Source organism: Spathaspora passalidarum (assembly GCF_000223485.1).
Source record: "Spathaspora passalidarum NRRL Y-27907 unplaced genomic scaffold SPAPAscaffold_8, whole genome shotgun sequence".
Taxonomy (NCBI): domain Eukaryota; kingdom Fungi; phylum Ascomycota; class Pichiomycetes; order Serinales; family Debaryomycetaceae; genus Spathaspora; species Spathaspora passalidarum.
The window spans coordinates 286,915-311,687 of NW_006767432.1; the positions used below are offsets into that span (position 1 = coordinate 286,915).

General features: G+C 36.3%; 13 protein-coding genes across 13 annotated transcripts; 3 read left to right on the top strand and 10 right to left on the bottom strand. All coding sequences in view use genetic code 12, as the record gives it.

Moving 5' to 3' along the window:
• Positions 1–54: 54 nt before the first annotated feature.
• RNH35 (ribonuclease H2 catalytic subunit) lies at positions 55–1,175 on the bottom strand (the record flags this gene model as incomplete). Its single annotated transcript, XM_007377674.1, has 1 exon — positions 55–1,175. One exon carries the CDS (start codon positions 1,155–1,157, stop codon positions 90–92), a length of 1,068 nt encoding a protein of 355 aa, XP_007377736.1.
• Positions 1,176–1,208: 33 nt separating this feature from the next.
• SPAPADRAFT_63593 (flavin adenine dinucleotide transporter) lies at positions 1,209–2,368 on the bottom strand (the record flags this gene model as incomplete). Its single annotated transcript, XM_007377675.1, has 1 exon — positions 1,209–2,368. The coding sequence occupies one exon, from the start codon at positions 2,143–2,145 to the stop codon at positions 1,288–1,290; it is 858 nt and encodes a 285-aa protein (XP_007377737.1).
• Positions 2,369–2,421: 53 nt separating this feature from the next.
• On the bottom strand, positions 2,422–2,798 carry TOM7 (Tom7p; the record flags this gene model as incomplete). Its single annotated transcript, XM_007377676.1, has 1 exon — positions 2,422–2,798. One exon carries the CDS (start codon positions 2,744–2,746, stop codon positions 2,558–2,560), a length of 189 nt encoding a protein of 62 aa, XP_007377738.1.
• Positions 2,425–4,031, bottom strand: SPAPADRAFT_63598 (putative nitronate monooxygenase; the record flags this gene model as incomplete). Its single annotated transcript, XM_007377677.1, has 1 exon — positions 2,425–4,031. The coding sequence occupies one exon, from the start codon at positions 4,019–4,021 to the stop codon at positions 2,909–2,911; it is 1,113 nt and encodes a 370-aa protein (XP_007377739.1).
• Positions 4,032–4,730: 699 nt separating this feature from the next.
• CYB5 (Cyb5p) lies at positions 4,731–5,349 on the bottom strand (the record flags this gene model as incomplete). The annotated part of the gene is made up of 1 exon (XM_007377678.1): positions 4,731–5,349. One exon carries the CDS (start codon positions 5,324–5,326, stop codon positions 4,934–4,936), a length of 393 nt encoding a protein of 130 aa, XP_007377740.1.
• Positions 5,350–5,629: 280 nt separating this feature from the next.
• NOP15 (rRNA-binding ribosome biosynthesis protein) lies at positions 5,630–6,682 on the bottom strand (the record flags this gene model as incomplete). The annotated part of the gene is made up of 1 exon (XM_007377679.1): positions 5,630–6,682. One exon carries the CDS (start codon positions 6,651–6,653, stop codon positions 5,847–5,849), a length of 807 nt encoding a protein of 268 aa, XP_007377741.1.
• A 113-nt stretch (positions 6,683–6,795) lies between these two features.
• On the bottom strand, positions 6,796–7,428 carry SPAPADRAFT_143987 (nucleotide diphosphatase; the record flags this gene model as incomplete). Its single annotated transcript, XM_007377680.1, has 1 exon — positions 6,796–7,428. The coding sequence occupies one exon, from the start codon at positions 7,426–7,428 to the stop codon at positions 6,796–6,798; it is 633 nt and encodes a 210-aa protein (XP_007377742.1).
• Positions 7,429–7,702: 274 nt separating this feature from the next.
• Positions 7,703–11,107, top strand: SPAPADRAFT_52826 (phosphatidylinositol-3-/phosphoinositide 5-phosphatase; the record flags this gene model as incomplete). Its single annotated transcript, XM_007377681.1, has 1 exon — positions 7,703–11,107. One exon carries the CDS (start codon positions 7,703–7,705, stop codon positions 11,105–11,107), a length of 3,405 nt encoding a protein of 1,134 aa, XP_007377743.1.
• Positions 11,108–11,226: 119 nt separating this feature from the next.
• On the top strand, positions 11,227–12,775 carry YAF9 (Yaf9p; the record flags this gene model as incomplete). Its single annotated transcript, XM_007377682.1, has 1 exon — positions 11,227–12,775. The coding sequence occupies one exon, from the start codon at positions 11,251–11,253 to the stop codon at positions 11,914–11,916; it is 666 nt and encodes a 221-aa protein (XP_007377744.1).
• Positions 11,244–12,773, bottom strand: SPAPADRAFT_63604 (uncharacterized protein; the record flags this gene model as incomplete). The annotated part of the gene is made up of 1 exon (XM_007377683.1): positions 11,244–12,773. One exon carries the CDS (start codon positions 12,597–12,599, stop codon positions 11,922–11,924), a length of 678 nt encoding a protein of 225 aa, XP_007377745.1.
• Positions 12,776–14,941: 2,166 nt separating the features above from the next.
• Positions 14,942–15,621, bottom strand: SPAPADRAFT_63605 (uncharacterized protein; the record flags this gene model as incomplete). Its single annotated transcript, XM_007377684.1, has 1 exon — positions 14,942–15,621. One exon carries the CDS (start codon positions 15,321–15,323, stop codon positions 15,075–15,077), a length of 249 nt encoding a protein of 82 aa, XP_007377746.1.
• Positions 15,622–19,919: 4,298 nt separating this feature from the next.
• SPAPADRAFT_63606 (uncharacterized protein) lies at positions 19,920–20,551 on the bottom strand (the record flags this gene model as incomplete). Its single annotated transcript, XM_007377685.1, has 1 exon — positions 19,920–20,551. One exon carries the CDS (start codon positions 20,528–20,530, stop codon positions 20,093–20,095), a length of 438 nt encoding a protein of 145 aa, XP_007377747.1.
• A 2,030-nt stretch (positions 20,552–22,581) lies between these two features.
• SPAPADRAFT_144133 (uncharacterized protein) lies at positions 22,582–24,306 on the top strand (the record flags this gene model as incomplete). Its single annotated transcript, XM_007377686.1, has 1 exon — positions 22,582–24,306. One exon carries the CDS (start codon positions 22,582–22,584, stop codon positions 24,304–24,306), a length of 1,725 nt encoding a protein of 574 aa, XP_007377748.1.
• Positions 24,307–24,773: the final 467 nt, after the last annotated feature.

Sequence of the window (24,773 nt, forward strand, 5' to 3'; positions counted from 1 at the left end):
CAATGTTCTCCGTGCTCCCGGACATTAAAGTCCATGTGTCATGTGATGTTTGTTCACGTGATGTTGCAAAATGCTATATTAAATATCTACTATAAAGATACAGACTCTGTACTAGTGTAATATGATCTATTAATCTTCAGTTTATCGGTCTTTGATTCAAACATATCCCCCACGTCTTGATACCCATTATCTCTTTTCTTTACTTGATCTTCATAAATCACCTCAACTGCATTGTTTTTTACCAATGAATCCTTGGCTGTCTGCCATGAGTACCGGATAAACCCAAAGCACCATCCAAATACCGGATCTACGTTACTGTTTAACCATTTACTGGTATTGGGATCACTAGGGTATCCTGAACCTAAAGCATGGTTTTGTAAAATAGGTAATGATTCATTATAGTATTGAATATTCAAGTCACGAGTGACTTTGGCCACAACTGATGCGGTGGAAACAATCGGATATATGGAATCAGCTTTCTTCGTCACTACAATGTCAATCCCTGGGAATAACAGTTTTAATTTATTTTGATAAGTGATTGGAGGACCCACAGTATCAACGAATACTTCTGTCACGTTGACTCCCTTGGCAAGAACTTGTTTGATCAATTCAATTGTTGTGTCATGGGCTTGTTCATTTAAGTTGTACGCACCCGTTCCTGCTGTGCTCTGCAACATGCCTGAGCTGATATCTTTTGCAGTCATGGTAGTTGTAGCCCAGCCCACATTTTCGTACAATTCGTGTGACAAATCTTCCATCTGTTTGAATAACAGCTGTCTCTTTTCATCTTTTAATACCTTGGAATCGGCAAACCCATATTCTTTAAGTTTAGGTTGGTACTCTTTAAGACAATAAGCAATTCCATATACCATGGGACCAAGAACTGGGCCTCTCCCAGCTTCGTCCACACCAAGAGTTACTTCAGCTTTGAGGTCCGATGCGATTAAGGACGGGATTTGCGAGTGGTATGTGGTGGTGGTGAATTGGGTGGGGTTGGTGATTGTAGTTACTGACGGAGGTTTCCAAGAATCCAACGGCTCTTCTGACTCTAAACGTCTTCGTTTAGTAGGAGGTTGTATTTCCTCATAAACTTCTTCCTCTTCTTTTTCTGCTACTTTAATACTGATCTTGTCGTCTTCTATAGCTTCAACTGTCATTTGTGGGTTTTGATTGTTGGAGATAAACAAATACTGAAAAAAAAAAAATTAACGCGTCGTTTTTAAACTTCTATAAGATCTCTATATACATACACCCTTGGTCAGCACACTAAAAGGTAAGTGCCATTCGCTATTGCTCCGTCGACCTTTTCAGTAACTTTGCCTTTACACTTTCATAAACCACAAATGTGATACAGGTAGCGGGAACCACCCGGAATAAAGTTGCACTCAATCCTCTATAAAACCCACGAACCCCATCGCCCCATAATTCTCTCACTACTTGAGTAATGGTTCCCTTCTGCTTGTTATTCTGTAATCGGGCTCTTACCACTTGCGTAGGATACATTATTATCGTGCTCATTACTTTTGCCAAGGCACTGGTATATATAAATTCTACTGTGGTCAACTGATGGTTATTAGATGAAGTGGGAGATGATGCCTGATTCTTGGAAGCCATGACCATTACCTTTAAATTATCATAGAATGTAAACTGTAAACTTGCCTGAAACACTTGAAATAAGCTCGGTATGGTTCCCTTATAAAAACTTCGGAACCCTTCTTGCGTTACCATTTTTCGTACACCATCCACTAATCCTTGATAGCCTTCTTTTCTTGAACTACCCAATATTCTAGTTTTCAATACCCATAATGGATTCGTAATCAACGATGTAGACAATCCCGCACAAGCCGAACTAGAGAAGAAATGGAAACTGCCATCTCCAGGTATTACTCGTTTAAATTCCGCATATAGTAAAAAGTAAATCCCCCAGGCTGATACATTTCCAACCAAATTAGGGGTGATCCCACGATAGTACTGGTTCAAATATGCTATGCCTTTGCTTCTGCCTGAGCTAATAGCATCATGGTTAATCTTTGAAATCACATGGTATAACGAGCTAAACTTTTTGTTTGTTTGCGATGATGCATGAGATGACGATGGAAGGAGTTGAAGTCGAATCTTGATCACATCCAAGGGGTGGGTTAGCATGGTAGTTGCAAACCCTGCTGAGATCCCGGATATGAATTCTATTTTCCGTCGTTGCGTCTGCAGTAGTGGTGTTGTCGCCAGTGAATTGTGCAGCATCTATTAGTTAGTTTCCTTGATTCTTGGGTTAGTAATTGCTGCTTAATCAATTTTCAGATCAATTTTTCTATTTTATACCCTGGCATTAATCCATGAATCGGCACTTACGACGTGCATTATTCAGACTGACAAAAAAAAATAATAGAGGATCACCACTGATATGATCTACAAATCAATTACGTTAACATTCTTCGTTTATTTGATCTTACGTTAAAAATAAAACTATGTACAATTCTCTCTCTCTCTCTACAAACCACGTATAATCAGCTCAAAACCAATAGTTCTAACATTCGGTACCTTGAGTATATGAAATAACTTAAGCAGATGGGAATGGAGATAACAAGTTGAATATACTTGGCTTGTTGGAGGTGCTAGACCATCCCAAGTATAAAACAAATGGAATGAAACCAAAGTGAGCAATGGTCTTGGTGACGTCCAAGATCTTGATTATTCTTTCTTTGGATTCGTCAGATAATGTGATTTGGAATTTGGATACGTCAGACATGCTGTTTTATTTAAGTTCCTTAATGGGTTGCGGATTGACAAACTATTGAGTTGATGTTGAAAGAAGAAAAATTTTAATGTTCACCAGAAAATCTCAAGAAAATTATTTGTCGCAATTTTGAAGACTGTCGCGACAATCCAAACAAAAAAAAACTATATAAATCTATAGATCTTTGGTTAAATTCTTGACAATCTCTTCAATCAGTAAATCTGGGTTGATCAGATAGTAGTTCTGACCAGCTAAATAAAATCCAACATCTAATTCTCCTTTATTTAATCCTCTCAATTCTTTATATGCATTATAACGATATCCATATCCTGGCAACTCTCCTGGGAATTTCTTAGCACTATCGATCAACGCATCAATAAACGGGGTACGGACAGTACGAGCAAACTTTCCAGAAACTAAATCGACCATAGCAGTGTTTCTTCTCTCGCTTCTACCAACATTACTAAAGAATGGCGAAGTTAAAGATTCACGCACTCCAAGGAAGGCGGTACCCACTTGAACTGCTGCAGCACCATTGTCAATGTAATATTTCACTATGGCACCATCATCAATTCCTCCTGCTGGAATTAAGAATGGTCCTTCTCCTTTGAAATGATCTCTCACTTGAACAAACAACAGTTGCGTAGAGAGCTTTTCATCTACATCGGCATCGCTCAAAAAGTTACCACGATGGCCTCCTGCTTCAAATCCTTGTAATATTATTCCATCAATTTCAAACTTGTGCAAATAAACAGCTTCGTCGAGCGATGTGGCCGAAGCAAACACCAATATTCCCAAGTCGTGAAGTTTTGCAATTGTCGAACTTGCAGGAATCCCAAAATGGAAACTAACAACCTTGGGTCTGAACTTGTCCAAACAAGATAACAATCTGGACAATGCAGCTTCGTCGGTTTCAAATTCTTTAAAGGATTTGCTTGGAGTGAATAATCTCACTCTATCCACCACATCCTCATCACTGATAACTCTGCGATACAATTGTTTCCAGTTATCAATCAGGACTTCAGTAGGTTCCGGAACTGGCTCATGACAAAAGAAGTTCAAATTGACAGACAGACGATCTCGCACTTGATATTTACTCATTAATTTATCCAATTGGTCAATTGAGTTTGCATTAGTGAAATCAATGTGAGAGATTGGAATTGAACCTAACCCGCCAAGATTAGTGACTGTTGCAGAAAATGCCAGAGTGAGAACCCCAGCCATTGGAGCAAGGAGAAGTGGGTATTTGATTCCTAGACGTTTAGTGAGGTTGATTGATGCGTTCATATTGGGGTATGGAGAAAAGACAGGGTGAATAGATTATAAGCGGGCTGATTTGATGTAGTAGTCATTGTAAGGGGTGTGCATGAACCGTTCCAAAACTCCGCGGGTATAAGTTAGCGGGAGTGGGGCGAGGGTTGGGGGGAAAAGGCTAGCGCCCAGAACAAACAAAATAGATATTAACGGTTTTTGTTTTGCGGAATGTAGAGGATAATATATTCATTGAGCTTGAAAGCAAGAGAGTAAAGTGTTTGTGTAAATCAAAAGGAATACTGCATTGGAGAGAATATTAGTTTTGCAGTAATTTAAACGAATGACATCATTGAAGACTCGTATAAATGTGGTGTGGCAAATATCTGTCACATGGAGGACGTAAAAAAATATCATCGTACCTAGACATGTAATTAAACTAATAAACCACGGTAGAATATAAATGAATTACTTAAATGGAAGTCCGAGGGGCAACTTTGGCATGTCTATTATCGTAAAATCAGACCATTTTTTTAGTTGCTACTTCCGTTTAGATTTCTCCACACACATATGATAATGAGATTATAGCATGTGAGAAGGGCGTTGGAAATTTACGCGTATGAAAAGAAAAAAAACCTACCGCCTTCCACCGTTAAACTAAAAAAAAAAAAAAAAAAAAAAAATAGCGGTAAATCAGGGTGTTAAAGCCCAATAAAATGCGTACAAGATGTAAGCAGATAATTTGCCATATTTGTTATAACTTATATTATACTATAAAGAGAGTCAAGAATTGAAAAAAAAAATATACTGGCATAAGCCTGAAACCAGGATCTGAAGGCTATATTGTCAGATTCTCCAGTTGTACATAATTATGTTGATAAGTGTAGTTGATTTGATAACTTGATTCTCCTTCTCTATTTTACATTTGTTTCTTCTCTAATCAGAAATCTACTTAAGTTGACTCTTAAGGTAGTAGGCAGCATAGGCAAGCAATAAGACGAAAACGGCAACCAATGGGAAATTCAAACCTTGTTGGTCACCAGTACTTTGAGAACTTTGAGCGTGCTTAGCTTCCTTTGGAGCAGCACCCTTCAAATCACCAATGTATAATTTCTTTAAAATTTCATGTGCTTCATCAGAATGACCAATATCATCGAAAGCTTCAGTGGCATCACCACCAGCAACATCGAGTATAACTTCTTCTCCACCTGGATGTTCATCTATGTATTGTGAAATGTCGTATACTCTTCCGTTAAGAACAACCCATAAGTCATCATGGGAGGTGTGTTTTGCGACTTCTTCGTGGTCAAATACCTTAGTGGTGGTAGCAGTGTCGGACATATTGAACTAGATTATAAACTGATAAGAAAAAGGAGTAGTAAATACGAAAACCCACCGAGAAGAAAAAGAAAATCCTTTTATATTTTTATCAACAAAAATGAAACCCAACAGGTAATTTTTTTTGTTTAATTAAACGACATTCTTGTTGCATGCAGGAAATTCCCATCGTACCGATAAAAAAAAAAAAAGAAATTTGAAAGCGGAACTAACCTATTAGTTGTGATGCCACCTCAGTCTAAAAAGAAATGTATAAACTAATTAGGCTTATAAATAGGAACATCGTAAATGCCTACAATCTGCTACATATCGTAATTAGCTGTTTGCTAAAGGGTAGTCTACTAAGTTGTTTATAAAGTGTGAAAAATTCTAGTTAATTTCTTTTTTGCTGTATCTTGTCACGTGGATCTCAACAAAATTTAGCTTGCGACAAAACGATCTCCCTCTGGAATTAATTACTGGTTTAGGTATCAGGTCGCAAATTATGCGAACTGGTTATCTTAGATAGGAAGTTACATCCTGTTTATATATTATTTAAATCGAAATCGATACCCTTTGATTTCAACTCATTTTGCTTATTCTTCTTTGATTGTTCAAACTTCTTAACCAAGACTTCCCATTGTTCCTTAGTCTTTGGCTTATCATGCTTATGTTTGGAAATCTTACCCCATGGAATGACTTTGAATTTCTTGTTGGCATCTTTAAATAAATCTTGATGGATTTCGTCATTATTTTCCAACACTTGACATTTCAATAAATGTCCAAATAATAAATAGTTATTCATGGTTTCAGCAGCAACCTTGGCCACTTCATAAGATTCAAATTCTATGAACCCATAATGCTTTGATTTCCCGGTCTTTTTATTTCTCAGTAACTTAAGATTGATGATATCACCAAATTGAGTAAAGTACTTGGTTAATTCTTGCTCTTGGAATCCAGAAGGTAATCTACCAATGTACATGATACCACGCTTGGATTTCTTCTTCTTGTTGGATTTGGCAGCACTAGATGATTCAACGGATTTATTTACAGTATGACGAGATTTGCTCTTTTCTTCTGGTTGCTGTTGTTCTTTTTGTTCCTCCTGTTCCTCCTGTTCTTCTTCATCTTCATCATCACTAGATAAACCATGCAAGTCTTCATCATCATCATCATCGTCGTCTTCACTGGATAAAGGTTCTTCTTCTTCTTCCTCATCGGCTGCTTGCTCTTCCTCATCGGAAGAAGATGGCAATTGTAAATCTTCCTCGATTTGTTCTACTGACTTTTCAACAGTTTCCTTCTTTGGAGCAGCCTTCTTGGACTGTGTCTTCTTGACTGATTTGGCCATGTTATTCTATATGTATTATTTCCCTGCTTTGATCTATATACGATAAAAACTTTATTAGAAATTAATTTTTCACATCTCTTCGCAAAGGGAAAAAAAAAAATATTACTAGGTCCCCCCTTGCGCGTGATTTATGTCACGTGTACTAAACAAGCACTGCCCTGGATAACAATTCAAACGTTATAGAAACAGGTAATCCAACAACATTGAAGTAGTCACCCTGTAAGGAATTGAATAACAATGATCCAAATTCTTGAAATCGAAACCCACCAGCTACATCTAGTCCTTCTTCGCTGTCAATATAGGCATTAACTAAATCATCAGCACCTTCATGATCATTAAACAGTAAAGTAGAAGTACATTGATCGGCATACTCTGATGCTTTGCCGTCCTTGTCAATTTTAAATATAGTCACTGCTGATATCACTTGCACTTCCTTGTATTGTTTATATATTTGAAAAAACTCCTGTTGCTTCTCTTTAGTCATTGGTTTTTCCAAGATGTGATTGTTGCAACTGACGATCGTATCGCACGTTATGACAATTGTTGGCTCGTCAAACTTGTTCTGATTGAGTATTGCCTTTGCCTTATGGTGGCTGGTTGCTGTTACATATTCCAAGGGATCATCAATGACTAAATCTTCAGCAAAATTCGATTCAACAATTGTGAAATTGTCAATTCCTAGATTGTTTCGAAGTATTTCCTGACGTCTTGGTGATTTTGACCCAAGGATGATTTGATAGCCTGACAATTGTTTATATAATGGATGGTTTAACATTTTTTTTTTCTTTTCTGCTTTGAGCTTGAGCGTGTGACTTGTACGTTGAGTTCTTGTGACTTTGATCCGTGCGATGTTTTACTTCTTACTCACTTGAGCCAAAGTGTCACTTTCTTTTCGCACTCTGAAAATTTCCACTTTCAAAATTCCTATTCGTTAGTTTCACACCTTTGTTGTTTATATCTTTGATCCTTTGTCATCCAACCATAGTAGATATCGATAAACACACTACCCGCCTTTTTATAGACTTATAGAGATAGGGGACAGATCAACAATGAGATTGCTATACAAAGAAGAGCCACGAACGATTGCGATCCAATCGCATACACATACCCTTAGATTTCGAGCACAACCTTCATCGGGCGAAACCAAGAAACCATTGGTCAATCTTGAACTAGTGCCCAATTCCCACATCACCAAACACCAAGGATATCGTGCCTTGCTTTCTAAGGAGATATACGGATGTCTAGGACTAGCATATGTTGACAACCAAACCTATGTTGCCATAATCACCGGTGCCATTGTCAATGTAGCCAACCCACTTGGCAATGAAACTGTGGACCGAATCTATTCAATTGATTTCATATCGTTAGAGGATAACTACTGGGACCACAAACTTCTTGATAGTAGTGGGTTCCCTGTGATTAGTGCTGAAGACCCTGATGATGATGGGGTTCGTATCCAACACCCTTGTATTGATTTGAAGAAGTTGGTGTCTAACGGTACATTCTATTATTCAAATGATTTTGACTTGACTTCGCTATTACAGAATCGGGGTGTGAATACTGAACAAGGAGCTCGCTCAATAGACCATTACCTGAAGGAATACATGTGGAATTCTTTCCTTATGGAAGAAATGATCAAGTATCGAACCAATTTGGACCATCAAGCCCAGCAGATTCTTGATGAAAACAAGTTCTTAACTGTGGCTATTCGAGGATTTGCCAAGACCGTGCAATTGGGAGCCAATGATTCAATAACTCTTATTTCAAAACAATCATGGAAACGTGCGGGTACAAGATATAACACCCGAGGAATTGATGATTATGGGAATGTAGCTAATTACGTTGAAACTGAATTCATTTACAACAATCCTAGCAACAGCTCAATCTTCTCGTTTGTTCAGATTAGGGGATCAGTGCCTACATTCTGGGAACAGGACTCCACGTTAATAAACCCCAAGATTACATTGACTCGTTCTAGTGAAGCAACGCAACCAATATTTAATGCCCATTTTAAACAAATTTGCGAAAACTATGGAGTCACTCATATTGTTGACTTGCTATCAAAAACCAAACCAGCCGAATCACAATTGTCCAACCGTTACAAGCAATTATACGAACAATGTGATAGAAACAACGAAATTGAATATACTGCATTTGATTTCCATCAAGAAACTAAAGTAGGAGGATTTGCCCAAGCAGGAAAGATTATCCCGTTGTTACACAAACTGATTGAACAATTTGGGTGGTTTTATTACGACTTGAACGCAGAAGAGATCATTACACGGCAAGATGGTATCTTCCGAGTCAATTGTTTGGATTGTCTTGACAGAACTAACTTGATTCAACAAATCATTTGTCGTAACATCTTGCAGAATATTTTGTCTAATACTGGGTCACGTCGAAGTGAAGAAAGCTTGATGCTTAGATATAATTCCTTATGGGCCGATAATGGGGATGCTATCTCACAAATCTACACTGGGACTAATGCTCTTAAATCATCATTTTCAAGATCAGGGAAAATGAATATCGCTGGTGCATTATCGGATGTAACCAAATCAGTCAGTCGGATGTATCAAAATACATTTGTCGACAGTAAGAAGCAATCAACTATCGACTTACTTCTTGGAGTTGATGGGAAATACTCGAAAAAGGTTAAGATTTTTGATCCCTTGCATGAATTCGTCAATGGTAAGTTGAAGCAGCAAGCAGGTACATTCACTAGTTTTAAAAATATCAAATGTTTTACGGGAACCTATAACGTCAATGCATTAGAACCAGAAAGTCATATCGATTTAAGCAGTTGGCTATTCCCACCTGCTTCGTCATCTGCCGATATTTATGGTATTGGATTTCAAGAATTGATTGATTTAGATCCGAGATCAATCCTAAATGCGGATACTACGAAAGCCGGAAAGTGGGCTGAGATTTTGAATCGTGAATTAAACAAACATGGTGAACAGTATGTGTTATTACGAGTTGAATCGATTGCATCGATGTCATTGTTTCTCTTTGTCAAGAAACTGCAAGCTGTCCATGTGACTAAAGTTAGTGGATCATCCAAGAAGACAGGTTTAGGAGGAATGACTGCCAATAAGGGAGCCTGTGCCGTTAGGTTTAATTTCGGTGATACATCATTTGTTATGATTACTTGTCATTTAGCAGCTGGTATGCAAGCAACATTGGAAAGATATAACGACTATTCCACAATCTTGCAAGGGTTGCTTTTCCCCAGAAACTATTCCATCCGGGACCATGACCATATAATCTGGTTTGGTGATTTGAACTATAGAATCAATATGATGAATGAGCAATGTCGAGACTCGGTTGCTCGTGGGGAATACAATGAATTAATTCAAATGGATCAATTGAATGAAGAGCGAAGACATGATGGTGCGTTCAAGCCATTCAATGAAGGAGTAATTTCATTTGCACCTACTTATAAATTTGATAAAGGTACTTCGAATTACGATTCTTCTGAAAAGCAGAGAGTTCCTTCTTGGACTGATAGAGTATTGTTTACTTCGTCAACTGGCCTTTCCAAGGACTTGACTCTTTTGAAGTATGATTCAGTCATGGATATGGTTCTAAGTGATCATAAACCGGTGTATGCTGTGTTTGATGTTAAGGTCAACTTCATAGATCGGGAAATGAAAGGCAAGATTGCCAAGGAATTGTACAATGTATACAAAAGAGAGCACGGGGGAGAATTAGTACTGTTAAGTTCAAACTCATCGGTTTCATCATCAGCAGGAACAGTTGACTTTTCAACTGACACCTTGTCAGAGTTGAATCTATTAGACGATGATATTAATGAAGGAGCTCCTAAATTACCTCAAAGACCAGCAAGAAGAATTCCACCACCTCCAACTAGTAGGAAAGTGGCTCCACCAATGCAGGAACTCAAACCAGCCCCAGTTCCTAGACGATTACCACCAACTCCTAACTCGGCCCCACCTCCTCCACTTCCCAGAAGAGTACCACCTCCATCTAGTGTAGAATCTTCGCCTGTTATCCCTGCATCAGCATCGGCATCGGTATCTCCTACCATTTCGCCGAAGTTGCAAAATGTTCCTATTGGATTCTCAAGTGCTCCTTTGATTCCAACTAGATCAAATACTGCTGGTTCATTATCGCCCAATATTACTCCTGTAAAATCGGCAGCTTCATTACCTGCAAAGTCTACTAGTTCAATACCTGTAAAGTCCACTACTTCATTACCTACAAAGACTGCAACTCCTCCACCACAAGCGTTTAAACCATTAGTTCCTTCTAAACCACTGGCCCTTGCATCAAGGAAGTTGAGCATTGGCAAATCTGAAGATGAAAAAGATGAAAAGGTTAACAATTCAGATTCTGATACTGGATCTGATGCCCGTCTACCTCCACCTGCACCACGTCAAGCCAATAGCGTTGGCATGAGTATGTCTGATTGGAAACCTTTGATTCCAAAGTAAAAAGCATTCTTTATAGTTTAATATAGCGACATTTTTTTGTAGATATTACACGACTTTTTTGTCGTTCTTCCATAGATGAGAAAAATGTGAAAAAGTAAACATATAGTTAAGCATATCCCATCCAACAACATAGGTAAAAAGTCATGTCGCATGCTAGAAGAATTAAACATATTTCCATATCCGTACCTATAATGTATGGAAATCACGCAGTTAGGTTGACTGACGACATGCGTAAACCAACTACTCCACCTGACCATACTCATGAATGGACAGTGTTCTTCAAACCCGTGCTTAATGATATTGATTTAACTCCACTTATCAAGAAGGTTACATTCAAACTTCACGAAACTTATGAGAATCCAGTCAGATCGATTGAACATCCGCCTTATCAAGTTACAGAAACTGGATGGGGTGAATTTGAAATTATTATTAAATTGCATTTCAATTCCAATGTTGAATTTGGTATAAATGAAAAGAACTTTCAAATCTTCCATGCGTTGAAGTTGCATCCTTTTAACCCACAAGTACCAGTAAAACCGGATGGAGAAGTTAATCTGGTGTTATATGACGAGTTGGTGTTTAATGAGCCTACAGATCGTGTGTTTGAAATTTTGACTAGAAAACCGGTGAATTTGTTACCATATGAATTGTCCAATCCGGACAAAAGAGATCAAGAATATATACGACTCGACGAAATTGATGAAGTCAACCGTTTGGAGGTTTATATCAATAAAGTTAAAGACGAAATTGAAAATCAACGTGATCAATACAAGGATTTAGAACAGCAAAAATTGGCTTTATTGCAATAAGTTCGTTAAAAGAAATTTATATACTCCTCAATTATTGAAGGAAGGTCGTTTAACTCGATTCCAAAGTTTAAATGCTGAGATACGCCAACCCCCATACCAGCATAGGGCTTCTTGTTGGCTCGGCTTATGCTTCGCTGGAATTTATTTTGAGGATTGGTAATTAATGGCAATTTACAATGGACTTTATCGTCATAAACCACATATAAATAGTCCAAGGGGTAAGTGCCTCCACCAACAGGATCCATGATTTGAAAATGGTTAGCTAAAATGTGACATTGCTGGTTACTGCAATGATTAGGTTCATTAGCAGTAATAAACATTACGCTAATATTTTCCGGAAACTTTTCTTGTATTGTTTCAATAAACTCTTTTCCTTGAACACCAAGGAAAAATATAAACTTCAATGCGGGGTCGGGAGATTGGAATACGTCATCAATCATCATGCTATCTGGGCGTTCGATACACTGTAGCATTTCTAAGGTGGATGTTGGGATGACTTCAGCTTCAGATTCGGGAATGTACCGAGGAGGAGGCTTCAATGTCTGCTGTTGCTGTTGTTGTCGTTTAGTTTCCAGTCTTTGGAGTGAAAATTTTGGGGATGGTTCAATGAAACCGGGATAAGTCTGACCAGCAGATCCAGGGGAGATGATTACGGTATTATCATCGTAGAATTGACGTTTCATAGTGTTGATTTGTAAGTAATAGTTAATCTGAATAAATAAAATATAAAACCAGCGAACGAAATAAATGAATAAAATGTACAATGGGGGTAATATATAAATACTTTCTCCCCAATAGGACGGATATTTAGATACCCGAAATGATCATGTATAAAGTACGGGGAACTACCCGAAATCGTATGAGAGAGATCAAAAGTGGAAAAAAATTTTCGATTGTCACGTTTTTTCGAGGTAAGGTTCTGCGTCAACACCTAAGCCCCCAGTTACCCCACCTATTATTAGTAACAAATCACAGCAATAGCATTAGAAATTAAAGTTGGCGTGGTTTATTGGAATATGTTTTGAACTAGATCTATAGATTCATTAGTAATGCTGCATTATGTAAGATGATTTTGCAGCCTAGATTTTCACAATTTATAAATTTTGCTACACGCGTAGTTCTTACTTGCAGTGCTTATGAATTCAGATGATCATCTTTTGGACAAACCATTTACATTCTTCTTCTTCTTAATATCAACCCCACTTTATATGGTGAGAGCCTTTGCTACCAATTTAAGAAAATTCAAAGAAGTTACTTTTTTTTGAATAGTAAATACGTAGCTAGGAGCAACGTTGCACCCTATTTCCATTTTTAAATACAAAAATACATCATACTTAAACAAAACTTGTTCAATTAATTCTTGCTGCTCTATGATGCAAATACATTCTATATCATACGAACATAGAAGGTTATTTCTTGTGATATTTGGTTTCCAGATGAAATTGTATTTTAAAACCACCAGACAAGTGACGCAATGCCATTGGCATTAAAAAAAAAAAATGGGCAATATAGTTTTCTGATAGAGAACCAAGACAAACTTTAGGATTAATATAACTTTGAAACATTACAAGAGTAGTATTGGAACTTATTTTCTTTTCACCTGTTAATTCATCAACCAGATACAAGACATCAATTTGAATTTCTTCTTTTCTTTGGTTGCAAAAAATTGCAAACATGACACAGTGAGTAATAAGTTACATCAAAAATATTGAGAAAGCTTTGTAATCAAAGAATATGGGCGTTATTTTTTTTGTATATCTATATTATAATAAGAATATGGATCCATTTTGCTCATATGTTAGTAAGTTTATCTGTTCAAAATGCTCGACGTTGAGTATTTATGCTCAATTAGTTGCCAAATATTGCAAAATATACATGCCATGCAAAAAAAAGTAAATCTTCATACACTTTGCTTTCAGAACAATTATAAACGCTTGTGATATATGTGATGAATTTTTTTATTCTACTTTCTCCTAATTTATAGAGACTACTGTTGAATTTTAAATAATTTAAAACTTTCATTAGTTAACAAAATTTATGAGCAGCAGTTGAAAAATAAAAATTTTGCATACTGTTCTATATCAGAGCCTCTCTGATTAGAAACATAATAGAGTCATATCATTGACTCCAAGTTGGTTTATTAAATGGGATTGTGTTACATTAGTTAATGTTATGGTTTGAAGTGTTGGATTGTTTTAGCTATCTCTCGACTTATGGGATAGAATACAAGACGCTTTATGCAACATTGTTCATAATGGAATGTATTGGTTTAGAGCTTTGGAATGTAACATGACGTCGCGTTACTGAATGACGTCACGGAGTCTGAAGTATTCTGTCTTGTAAGGATGTATGGCCTTATTGGTTTAAGGGGCTATGTATCTCTAGTTTCAAGGATTGACAGGATTCTCTATAAGAATATGGAAATCCGCAGAAACTTATTTTCTAGGTTTGTATATCTTTTTCTTTAGTCAAGTTTTATTTTAGTTTCTTTGGTTTAGGATTAAATCCATTGATATTGTTATTTGTTAAGTAATTGGCTCATATTTCACCGGTTATTACCCAACAGACTCAGATTATAGAACACATACATCAAAAAGCCTGGTTAGCTCAATCGGTAGAGCGTTTGACTCTTAAATTTGAAGACATCAAAAGGTTGCGGGTTCGACCCCCGCATCGGGCTTATTTTTTTATTTTGTTATTTCCTATAATATATTCAAAGAATAAGTAGTTCTTGATCTACCCAGTGAGCTATCACTAGGCACAACTTTCTCTGTATAAGGATGCATTTAATACCTCTACTTTTTGACCGTTTTTTTTTTGGTAAAAAATAGAATATTAGATCACGTTTTTGAACAAAAGACATTCCCCTAATATTGGTTTTGGTTATAACTCTACTGCTATGATATTTCCAAAGTCAATATAAATGAGAAAATAAAAAGAGGTTTTCTCTAATGTTAATTGAGATGTATATTGATTCTACAATAACAAAATGATTGCGAAACTAAAAAATTTCCTTCAAGCATTGTTTGGGAATGTATATTGGCACTATCTATAAACAAGAAGGTTGATTTTTTAAGTTAAGATCACTCTGTCTCCACAATTGAAATCATTCATTTTTAAGTAAGGTTAAGACAAAAACATCAAAAGAAGATATTTCTTTATGGTGTTGGAGAAGAATTAAGACGATCTAGCTCATCGCTACTCTGTAGTTGCTGACTAGAAATCTGTTCATATAATGGCAAATAAGCAGGGGCAGGTTGTAATGGTATCTCACTCATATTATAAGCTGGTGGAGGGGAATCAGACTTATGTCGCTGAACAATGTGGCACGTACCAATTTGAGTAGGCAGTGAATTAGGAATTGTTTCAGCAATCTTTCTTCCACGACTCAAGCATCCTTTAATCATATAATAGACAAGGGTAACAAGTATTACTGGAATTATAAGCAATAACCATAATGTACTCAGTCCGCTGCGAGAGCTACTGCTGCTGCTGCTGCTGCTACTTCTGCTGCTGTAAGAAGAATAATACCTTTTTATAGTGCCAACTTGGTTTTCATATGGAAGTATCATCCTTGCTAAATTTTATGCCACACAAAGGAAAGAAAATATAGCAATTAATACTATATTATTTATATCCATAAGAACTATTCAGGAGGTTGAAGCGAGTAAGTCATGCATTCTAACAGCTATCTACAAAGATCCTATTTTTTAGTAGGGTAATCTGCGTAATCAAATAAAAAGAAAACCAAAAATAAAATTACGAGATTTGAGACCCCACGGCTGGTCATGTTAACGTACGTGTAAGCATAGCCAATACGGATTTCAAATTTTACTTTATTTTTTTAGGAAAAAACTTGCATTATACCGGACCATATATTACCTTGTCCATATACTATACATTTTCTTTATAACAGTAATCACAGCTGGATATAAATAAGCGAATAGGCTAAGCCTCGGATTGCAAATTTCCAAAGTGGCTGATTCAATACAAAATTATAATCAAAATCAATACTCATTTTTTTCAAGGTACTTTATGACTGCAAAAAAAGCGTCCTTGAAAAATAAAACTAAAAATGAAAGAATAAAAATAAACTGTTTATTTGCCTTCTATCTATAAAAACTCCTGGTGTACTCCTTGAATAAATATTATAACTTAAACTGAAACTAATCTGAATGTTAAATTCATTTATGTTCCAAACAAAAGGATGATACAATCAGAAGACTTTCTTTATTTTCAACATGAATAATATCATTTAAGACGATTGCTCGATATAAGAATCATTTATTTCATTAAAGACAATTTCTATCTCTTCACGATCATTTGATTGATGTGAGTAACAATTTGGTTCATCTGAAGAAGGTATATAAGCAGGTGAAGGCTCCGATGGTGCTTCATAGGGAGGTGGCGGTGGTAGATATGTTTCGTTGTCCTGTACGCGGCGTCGATTCGTTTGAGGTTGAGAACGTATTGTCAGTGATAGTGGATTTCTAGGAATCAGTGCTTGAATACTTCTTGTCGCTGAATCCTTGGGGCCCTCTTTCTTCTTAGCTTCCCTACACCCTCTATATATACAATAAATGGCAGTCAAAAATAATGGTATGGCTAATAACAGCAAATAAATTTGTCTGGTTCCATTGTGTGAAGTACTACTAGTATAATAATCATAATCTCTTTTGGCTAAGTCAGTATGTCCCTCTCCTTGTATTAACATAGTTAAACAATTACAATGCTGAAAATACAAGAATCCATAGTGATAAAAGCAGCATTATATATCACTTCAATTTCCACGCTATCATAGCTCGTAATTGAAAACTTATAAAATATAAGTTTAGACATATTGGTCAAAACCAATTTGACTACGATCCCGATCTGTGTACTGTTATTGCACTAATAATAGAAATGTAATTGAAAATATCTGTTTGCGAAATTAGAGAATTTGGCGCAGGCTGCGCCCAAAGTGCAACAGTCATGTTCACGTATATGTTAATCACAACTAATACAAATTTCAAATTATTTTATGACTTTAGATAGATCTTACTTGTATTATTAGAAACAAATATATGTTTCCAAATTGTGGTGTTACACTGGCTGCTTGAGGTTATTCTAAGATCTAGTGATCTTGAAAAGGAATGGTAATAATTATCATCATGATTACCGCACACTCAATCTATTAGAGTTGTAAGACTTTGGAGTAGAATACTAGGTTACTAAATCACCATTTCTTTATATTCTGAGCCAAGTTAAATATTGTAATTATAAGATTAATTAAGGTCTAATTATAGCTCCAATAAGATGGCATGCAAAAGTTTTGCTATAGATAAAACTGATGTGCTTATATAACCTCTTTTCACACCATGACAAATAACCACAAAAGGGTATTTTTAACCAATGATTTGGAGAATAAAGAAATAAAAAGGAACTATTTATTTGTATACTATCTCTAAAGACTCTAGGTATATCCCTTGAAGACATAGCATACCTTTAATCCAGAGTTATATTTGAATGTAGACTTTAACTAAACACGTACCTATTCCACAGTAAGGACATTGAGTTGATTTGCAGCATTCTTAATAATATTTAAGATGATTGTTCAAAACGACCACTTATTTCATCAAAGACGTTTTCTATTTCTTCACGATCATTTAATTGTTGTGTAGAACAAAATGATTCATTTAAAGAACGTATATAAACAGCATCTGGTTCTGATGGTGGTTCATAAGGAGGAGGTGGAGGGTACTCTTCTTCTTGAACTGGTTGATATGTAGGGGCTTGAAATAGAGTTATCCCTGGTGGTGGTCTTCTAGAAACTTGCAGTCGAGGATGTCTTGTAGTTGGTACCAGCGCCATAGGAACCTGCGTTTGAAGAACACTTGTTGTTGATTGGGGTCTGGTTGGAACGTGTGGTTCAACACATGTTATGGTTGGTGGAAGCAGCCTCTTAGCAGCCTGTTTCCTTTTTGATAGCACGTATACTCTATATATACAAGACAAGAGTAATGTTGGTATTCCCAATAACAAAAATATTAACATTGCATTCCTTACTTTGTTAGACCTTTTGGCCAAGCCTGTAGGGCCCTCTCCTTGTATTAACATCGTTAAGTAATTTTGATATTGAAAATGAAAATTTTATGAAAATTCATAGTGGTAAAACCAACGTTATATATATTAGTTAAAATCCCCAATTCTCTCCGACTGTATTTAGAACTCGTAATATATAAAAAAAAAGTATCTCATATAGATCAGCACTAATTCTTTTGTTTCTACGATATTGATCTCCGCCTTGTTAACATGCACGTTATTGATAAAAAAAATAATTGAATAAAATCGCTTACGATATTGATGACTTGGAGGGGGGAGGGGGCTTTGCCACAGGAATGACAATCACATTTACGTATATGTAGCCACAACCACTATAAATTTCAAGTTATTTTATCTCCAGAAGATTCTGCACGAGATTATTTTTTGTTGTCCCCTGCGTTTAGTTTGCATTAAAAGTGTATGCTGCCATAGATCGCATTTTGTACAGAATTGATATAGATAGGATCTAAAAGATACTGAAGAAAGGACCAGAGATACTAAACTGTAATTCATAGCCAAATCCTATGTGCACCACATAGTATATAGGTTGATCGTCTTTTTGACCAAATTTGTGTTGTCAATGTTAAAATGACTGCAAAAAAAAGAGATTTTTGTGAACCACAAGAGAAGTGGAAATTAAAAAAAAAAAGCATTGCTATTTGAATGTTATATATAATGAAATAATAACTTTACATAAATCTCTTTCAAGAAATCAAAGCAGTTGGTAAAGGAATTTTTGACTGTAAAATCCCTGTAGCCCCATTACAGGGGATTTCGTTGGTGTACATATGCATTTTTATCATACGGAGGGGGCATATAAGCTGTCGGAGGTTGTGATGGTAATCCATTCACATACGTATCTGGAGGTGGCGGACCTGGTGGAGGACCTGGTTGATATATCGGAGGTGGAGGCATTGGCATTGGTTCCTGAGTAGTAACCACTTCTTCGGTATCCTTTTTTCTCAATATTAAGCTAAAGAAGAAAATTATTGGAATAAATAGTAGTAATAACCCCCAGAACCGATGATAATTGGTGTAGGTACTGGAATATCTTTTGACTAACTCAGCCTGTCCTTTGTTTGGTAATATCATAGTTAAATGGTGAATATGAATCTGAATCTGCAAGAAGGGAGATTTAACGATAGTGTTTTATTTATACTAGTATACAAGAAAAGAGGTTTGGTGACAAGGAATGTGTTATTTATGTTGTAGATTCTTAATTGTCGCAGCATGTCTAAAGTTCGTAAGAGGTAAACTTAGCACAAACTAGCTTATGGCAGCGATATCAGCTAACTATTTTTTTGCCGATTGGAGCAGATGAAAACGAGGTGCAAACTACAAGATTGGAGCCCCTTTTGGGGCACAGCTCGTAATCAACAAATGAGTTACTTTTTTTTTGTTTTTTGCAGACAATTTTCAAATTATTTTATTTTTCAAAATATTTTCTAAATGAAATTCTGCCCCATACCCATCGCAGCGATATGAGCGACAGGGCAGTGACAAACGTCCAAGCCCCAGAGGATGTAATGAAGTTGGCATAGTCCAATTATTCCAAGTCATTGAGTTTCTTTAAGTACTTATACTTATCTTGATAGAAGGAAGAATAACTCCCTCCTCAAAAAGAAAAACATTTTCTTTGAATGGACTATTTGCACAGCTACAAGTATCCCAACTTACAGCTCGCCATAAGCTTGGAATAAGAATCCTTGTGATTGCAGTTGTTTTTTTCGAGGCAATGTAACAACATTAAAAATTCAACAATTCAATATATATAGTACAATTAAGAAGGTACAGATATAAATTTATAGGAGTGTTGCATCGTGGTCTCGCTATTAATTTCCAGTTTTAGTTACATAATTGCAAAAAAAAAAAAAGTTTCTTCAATAGTAAAATAGGGGATAGGGAAATAACCCTTAACCTGAAAATACAAAAATTAATTGTATATTTACATACTACATATAATAATACTAGAAAAGATCCTTCTTTAAAATTGAACTAAACAGCAATCTATACATATAAATATTTGACAACTTGTTGTTGGTACAGGCTAAACAAAATGGCAACTGAAATACATATCATCTCAAGTGAATCACGTTTAATTCTTTGGAGGAGGACCGCTAGGAGGATTGAATTCGTCATTATGATAGCCACCATAGGTACCTTGTTGCTGTCCAAATGTATCTTGTTGTTGTCCATATGAAGTTTGTTCATATGAAGGGGGAACATAAGCAGGGGTTGGTTGAGGTGGCAAGTCATTCATGTTGTATCCTTGGCCAGGAGGAGGAGGACCTGGATGATATCCCTGGTTGTAATATTGTTGTGGAGGAGGTCCTGGCATTGGCATCTGAGTAGTTACCACTTTTCCTTTCTTTCTAAAAAGAGTTGATCTTAAGATGAAGTACAAAAGAGCGAAGATAATTGGAATAGCGATTAATATCCACAACAACCATCGACGACGCTGCCAGTTGTTATTACTATTCACGTATATTATTCTCTTGACTAACTTTGCTTGATCTTCGCGTGGTACTATCATGATTAATTGGTGAATACGGTTAGAAAGAAGAAGAAGAGGTGATAGCTAAGCCTGATTTTGTTTTTCTTACTCATGTTCAAAATCATTCACTAAGGGGAAAAGCAGGCAGGGCTGAAAACCTGCAAAAGTGAGAATACAAACATCAACTTGCAGGTTGAATTTTAAATTTTGCAGATTAGTAAATAAAAGAAATATACTGCCTTGAATTGGTGAGATAAAAGGGCGCAACTCCGGGGTGGGGGCGAATACCAAGGTACTGAAGTGGGAACTTTCCGTTTCAACGTGACAATACAGTTGCTAAACAGTTTGAAGTGTGGACTTGAATAGAATAGAAGTATTAATCATTTGAAGGAAATCGAATCAACATAGCTACTATCAAAACTGTTATCCAGCACAGAAACACTCTTCAAGCTTAGATAGCCAAGGTGATTGGATTCAGGTTTATCAATCTAGACAATTATAGATCCATATAAAATAGCTACTTGGTTGTAGTGATGATTCTTCTTAAAATAGTGAGTTGAGTTTTGAAGATTTTTGTTGGCGTGCTCACCCCACACCAGCTGAGGCTGAGTGATAATAATTCTAGAATTCTACATAAAACTTAACTTTACTTTATAAAAATTAGAACCCTGGTAGGTCGTAAGCTGCAGGTTCAAAGGTATCACTTTGAAAAGTGTAGGGAATATGCCACTGCAATTTAATGTAAGAAGAAAGTGTCAAACGTGTCATCTTATGAACCATTGTTGCCGCCTCGGCGCTGGCCCAAAGGCTTAATGAATGATTGTTTTTATTTTTTTTTTTGTTATCAGTTTTTCTTGTCCCCTTTTTTTTCTTGACTCTTAGTTTGACGTTTTGAAAGGCAGTCATTACTGATTTTTAAATTCACAACTTAGAAGATTAGACTCGTTGTTCATTCTAGTTATCGTTTCATCACAACTTATACCTTTCTCCTAGCTGTACCATAACATTCCTATCGATTTCTCAGTTTAATTGTAGTCATATTACATGATACAACTTACAAAATTTGTTGCCAACTTTTAACACTTGAACTAGTTTTAACTCCCAGAATGAATTTCTATATTGTTCCTTCCGTGTCCTTCCAGACCCAGGAGAAGTTAAAGAAACATAAAAAGATCCTGCTGCATCAACACAAGAAAAAGAAACATCTGGGCAAATCGCCAGTACCCGATGCTTCCGCTAGCCAAGTAACTATCACAGACAGCAACCCTAGTCTTCTTGGGTCCAACCAAGCTTCTCCCGCTGCTTCACACAGACATAGCGTAGACTCATCACGTTCCCGAAAGAGTGAAGAGACTATCAAATCTAATCAAGCCATCAAACCTACAACACCCCTTGTGCAAGATCAAATACCCCAAACATATTCCCACGCAACAAGTCCATACGGCCATGACATATTACCAAAACCTCATGATGATGATAGAATGCCCTCTATTTCAGCCGTGTCCGAGTTATCCACAGAGGAATTGTCGGTTGCCCATACTGTTGAAGAACAAAAAGAACAGGAGAGGATACAACAGTTGCAACAGAAGTCCAGTGGGGTTTCCATTCAAGAGGATGATCCGAATGATCCATCCCTGATAATTGCTTCCAGATTCAGCGCAACAATATCTACTAATAGTTCACCCCATTTACTGAGGTTGAATTCTCATGGTCCTTCTGCCGCAGGAACTGCCAATATTACTATACCTACAAATGCCACCAACTCATCTGCTGCTTCGCAATATTCTTCATCGCCACATTACACAGCTACAAGTCTCGCTCCTAGTCATTCTTATAACCATGCATCTCATGTTTATCATGCCCCAGTTACTCATGTACGACCTCGATCGAACTCAATTTATTCGCACACATATGATTCTAATTACCACCGAACCCCGCCTTCAGTTCATATTGCCCAGAAAGATACACCACAACAGAGTCGATTCCGAAAACTATCGTTTTTGACAAAGAAGCTGGGGTCCCATCTTCCTAAAAGCAATGAATCATTAGATGCTACCGAGATGAAACCTCCTCCAACTGCAGAGCCATCTATGGGCAGGGCCCTGGAACGATTGGGCACCCCTCAAGGTGAAGGTACCATCCCTCCATTCAGACCATTTACTGATTTAACAATTTTAAATTCCATGAAGGAAATGGAACAACATATGTATTCTCCAGGTTATCAAATATTTCGATACAATAATTTCTTGTATCTTTTAAGTGAATATCATCCTAGTGATGCAGTGAATTTTGCCAACGTTCGTAATCATTCATTGTTGAAATTTATAACTCGTCAAAAAAGAGCGCATGAAGTATTACAAGATGAAAAAAGCAACATCAGTACCGAAGAACATTATGATGTACGGATATATGAAAGTTTTTTAGCATATGAATTATATTCATCAAGAGTTTTCATGAGACAATTGATCAAGCAAGCATCATTTGATCATCAAATGTATAATCACGAAGAATTGGTTCAAACGAATATTTCTAATTACATTAGGTACTTGCTAAATTTGCCAGTAAATGTTAATGTGAATGAACTAAATGATGTGGAAAAGAAGCATTATGAATTTAAAGCTTTATTTAAAAGAATTGCTGATGCCTTGTATCAAATGAAGAAGGACGAAACAAGTGATGAAATTTCAAATGAAAAGGAAATAAAGACAAAATTGTTATTGGAAGCAATCACCAAGGTTTCTTATGAGTATATTTTGTTGGAGAAATATAATATTGAAATTTTGAATAAGTTCAGTGATAATAATATACTTGAAAAGAGAGTTTTAAAATACTTGTTTAGTAAGTTTCATGAAAGAGTTAAAGTTCATAATCCTGAAAGTACAAAACTTTTACTTTTCAATACGTTTTACTCCGTTCAGTATGGCTGGTATCTTGCAGTTGCATGCCCTTTTGTGAGAGTTTTTGAAACCAACGTTTATGCTGAGGATAAAGATCTAATTGCCAATAAAGCTGCTTATGAAGAAATTGAGCTGAAGACTAGCAAGCGAGATTTTTCCCAATCCGACCAAATGTTGTTTGATACATATTTCAAGAAATTGATGTTTTCCTCATTCCAAGAATATAGTACCATGAGTTCCGAGAAATTAATCAAATTGCTTAAATTAATAGATAATCAATCCCCAAAGTATTCCCGAATGAATAGACATGAAATTCCTGATCCATCATCGACGTTTTCCCACAAGCCTATGAATTTTGAATATTATAGCGATGGACTTGCCACGATTGAATCTAATTCGTTTGATATGATTGACTCTCCAGATTTACCATTGCAAGTTACTGTGGAAAATTATAAGACCATAATTGGAGAATTTTATAGAATTTTGAAACCCGGAGGAATTTTTGAAACTAAATCTATGCAATTTGGTTCCAGATCAGTTGTGGACTTTTTAGAAAAACATAAAGGTGGTGGATATCCAAGAAGTTGGGATTTTGATGTCTTTAATCTAGAATGTTTTTATGATGTTGTGCCTCAATTTGTTGAAGCAATTCTCAAAGAATTGAATTTCGTGTTTGGAACCGGCAATGTTAAATTCACAGTATTGTTAGTTTGTGCCAACCTGGAAGTTAATAACTTCTTGATTAAATTTAGTGGTTTAAAACTATTCGAATTGGCTGGAAAATTTAATGATTATTGTTCAATGTTTGAAGATCAAGGCGATTCAAGTATGATAGACAAAGATTCTAGTGTACATTTCGTGGTACACATTAGAGCTAGGAAGACAGTGCCATTCCGCTCCTTTGATAGAGAGACATGAGTAGTATTTTGTATATTTTAAATGCTGGACATCTAAATATTAACTTTGATAGAACACATTTGGCCCGAAACCATGTACTTCCGGGGAGACATGCCCCCATCCCCCAACTTTGGACAGAACCACGGAAAAAGCTCCAACCTTAACTTGCCACTTTTAACGTTGATGCAGAACATATGTTCTCTACAGTTGCAAAAAAAAAAAATTAATTATGTATGAAGAAAATAAATAAAGCTATAGATTGAATAGATCACCACTGTACCAATAAAGTTACAAGGGCCCTATGTATCAATAAAGGTTGCAGGGGTCTCTAGAGTGAATAGATTAGGCATCCTCATTAAAATGTTAAAAACCTTCGAATCATCGTCAACTTTTTTGAATCTCTTTGCAAGCAGTGGCATCAACCACATCAATAAAGTCACACGGGCCCTATGTGACAATAAAGATGAGTCTTAGCCACATTTTGTTAA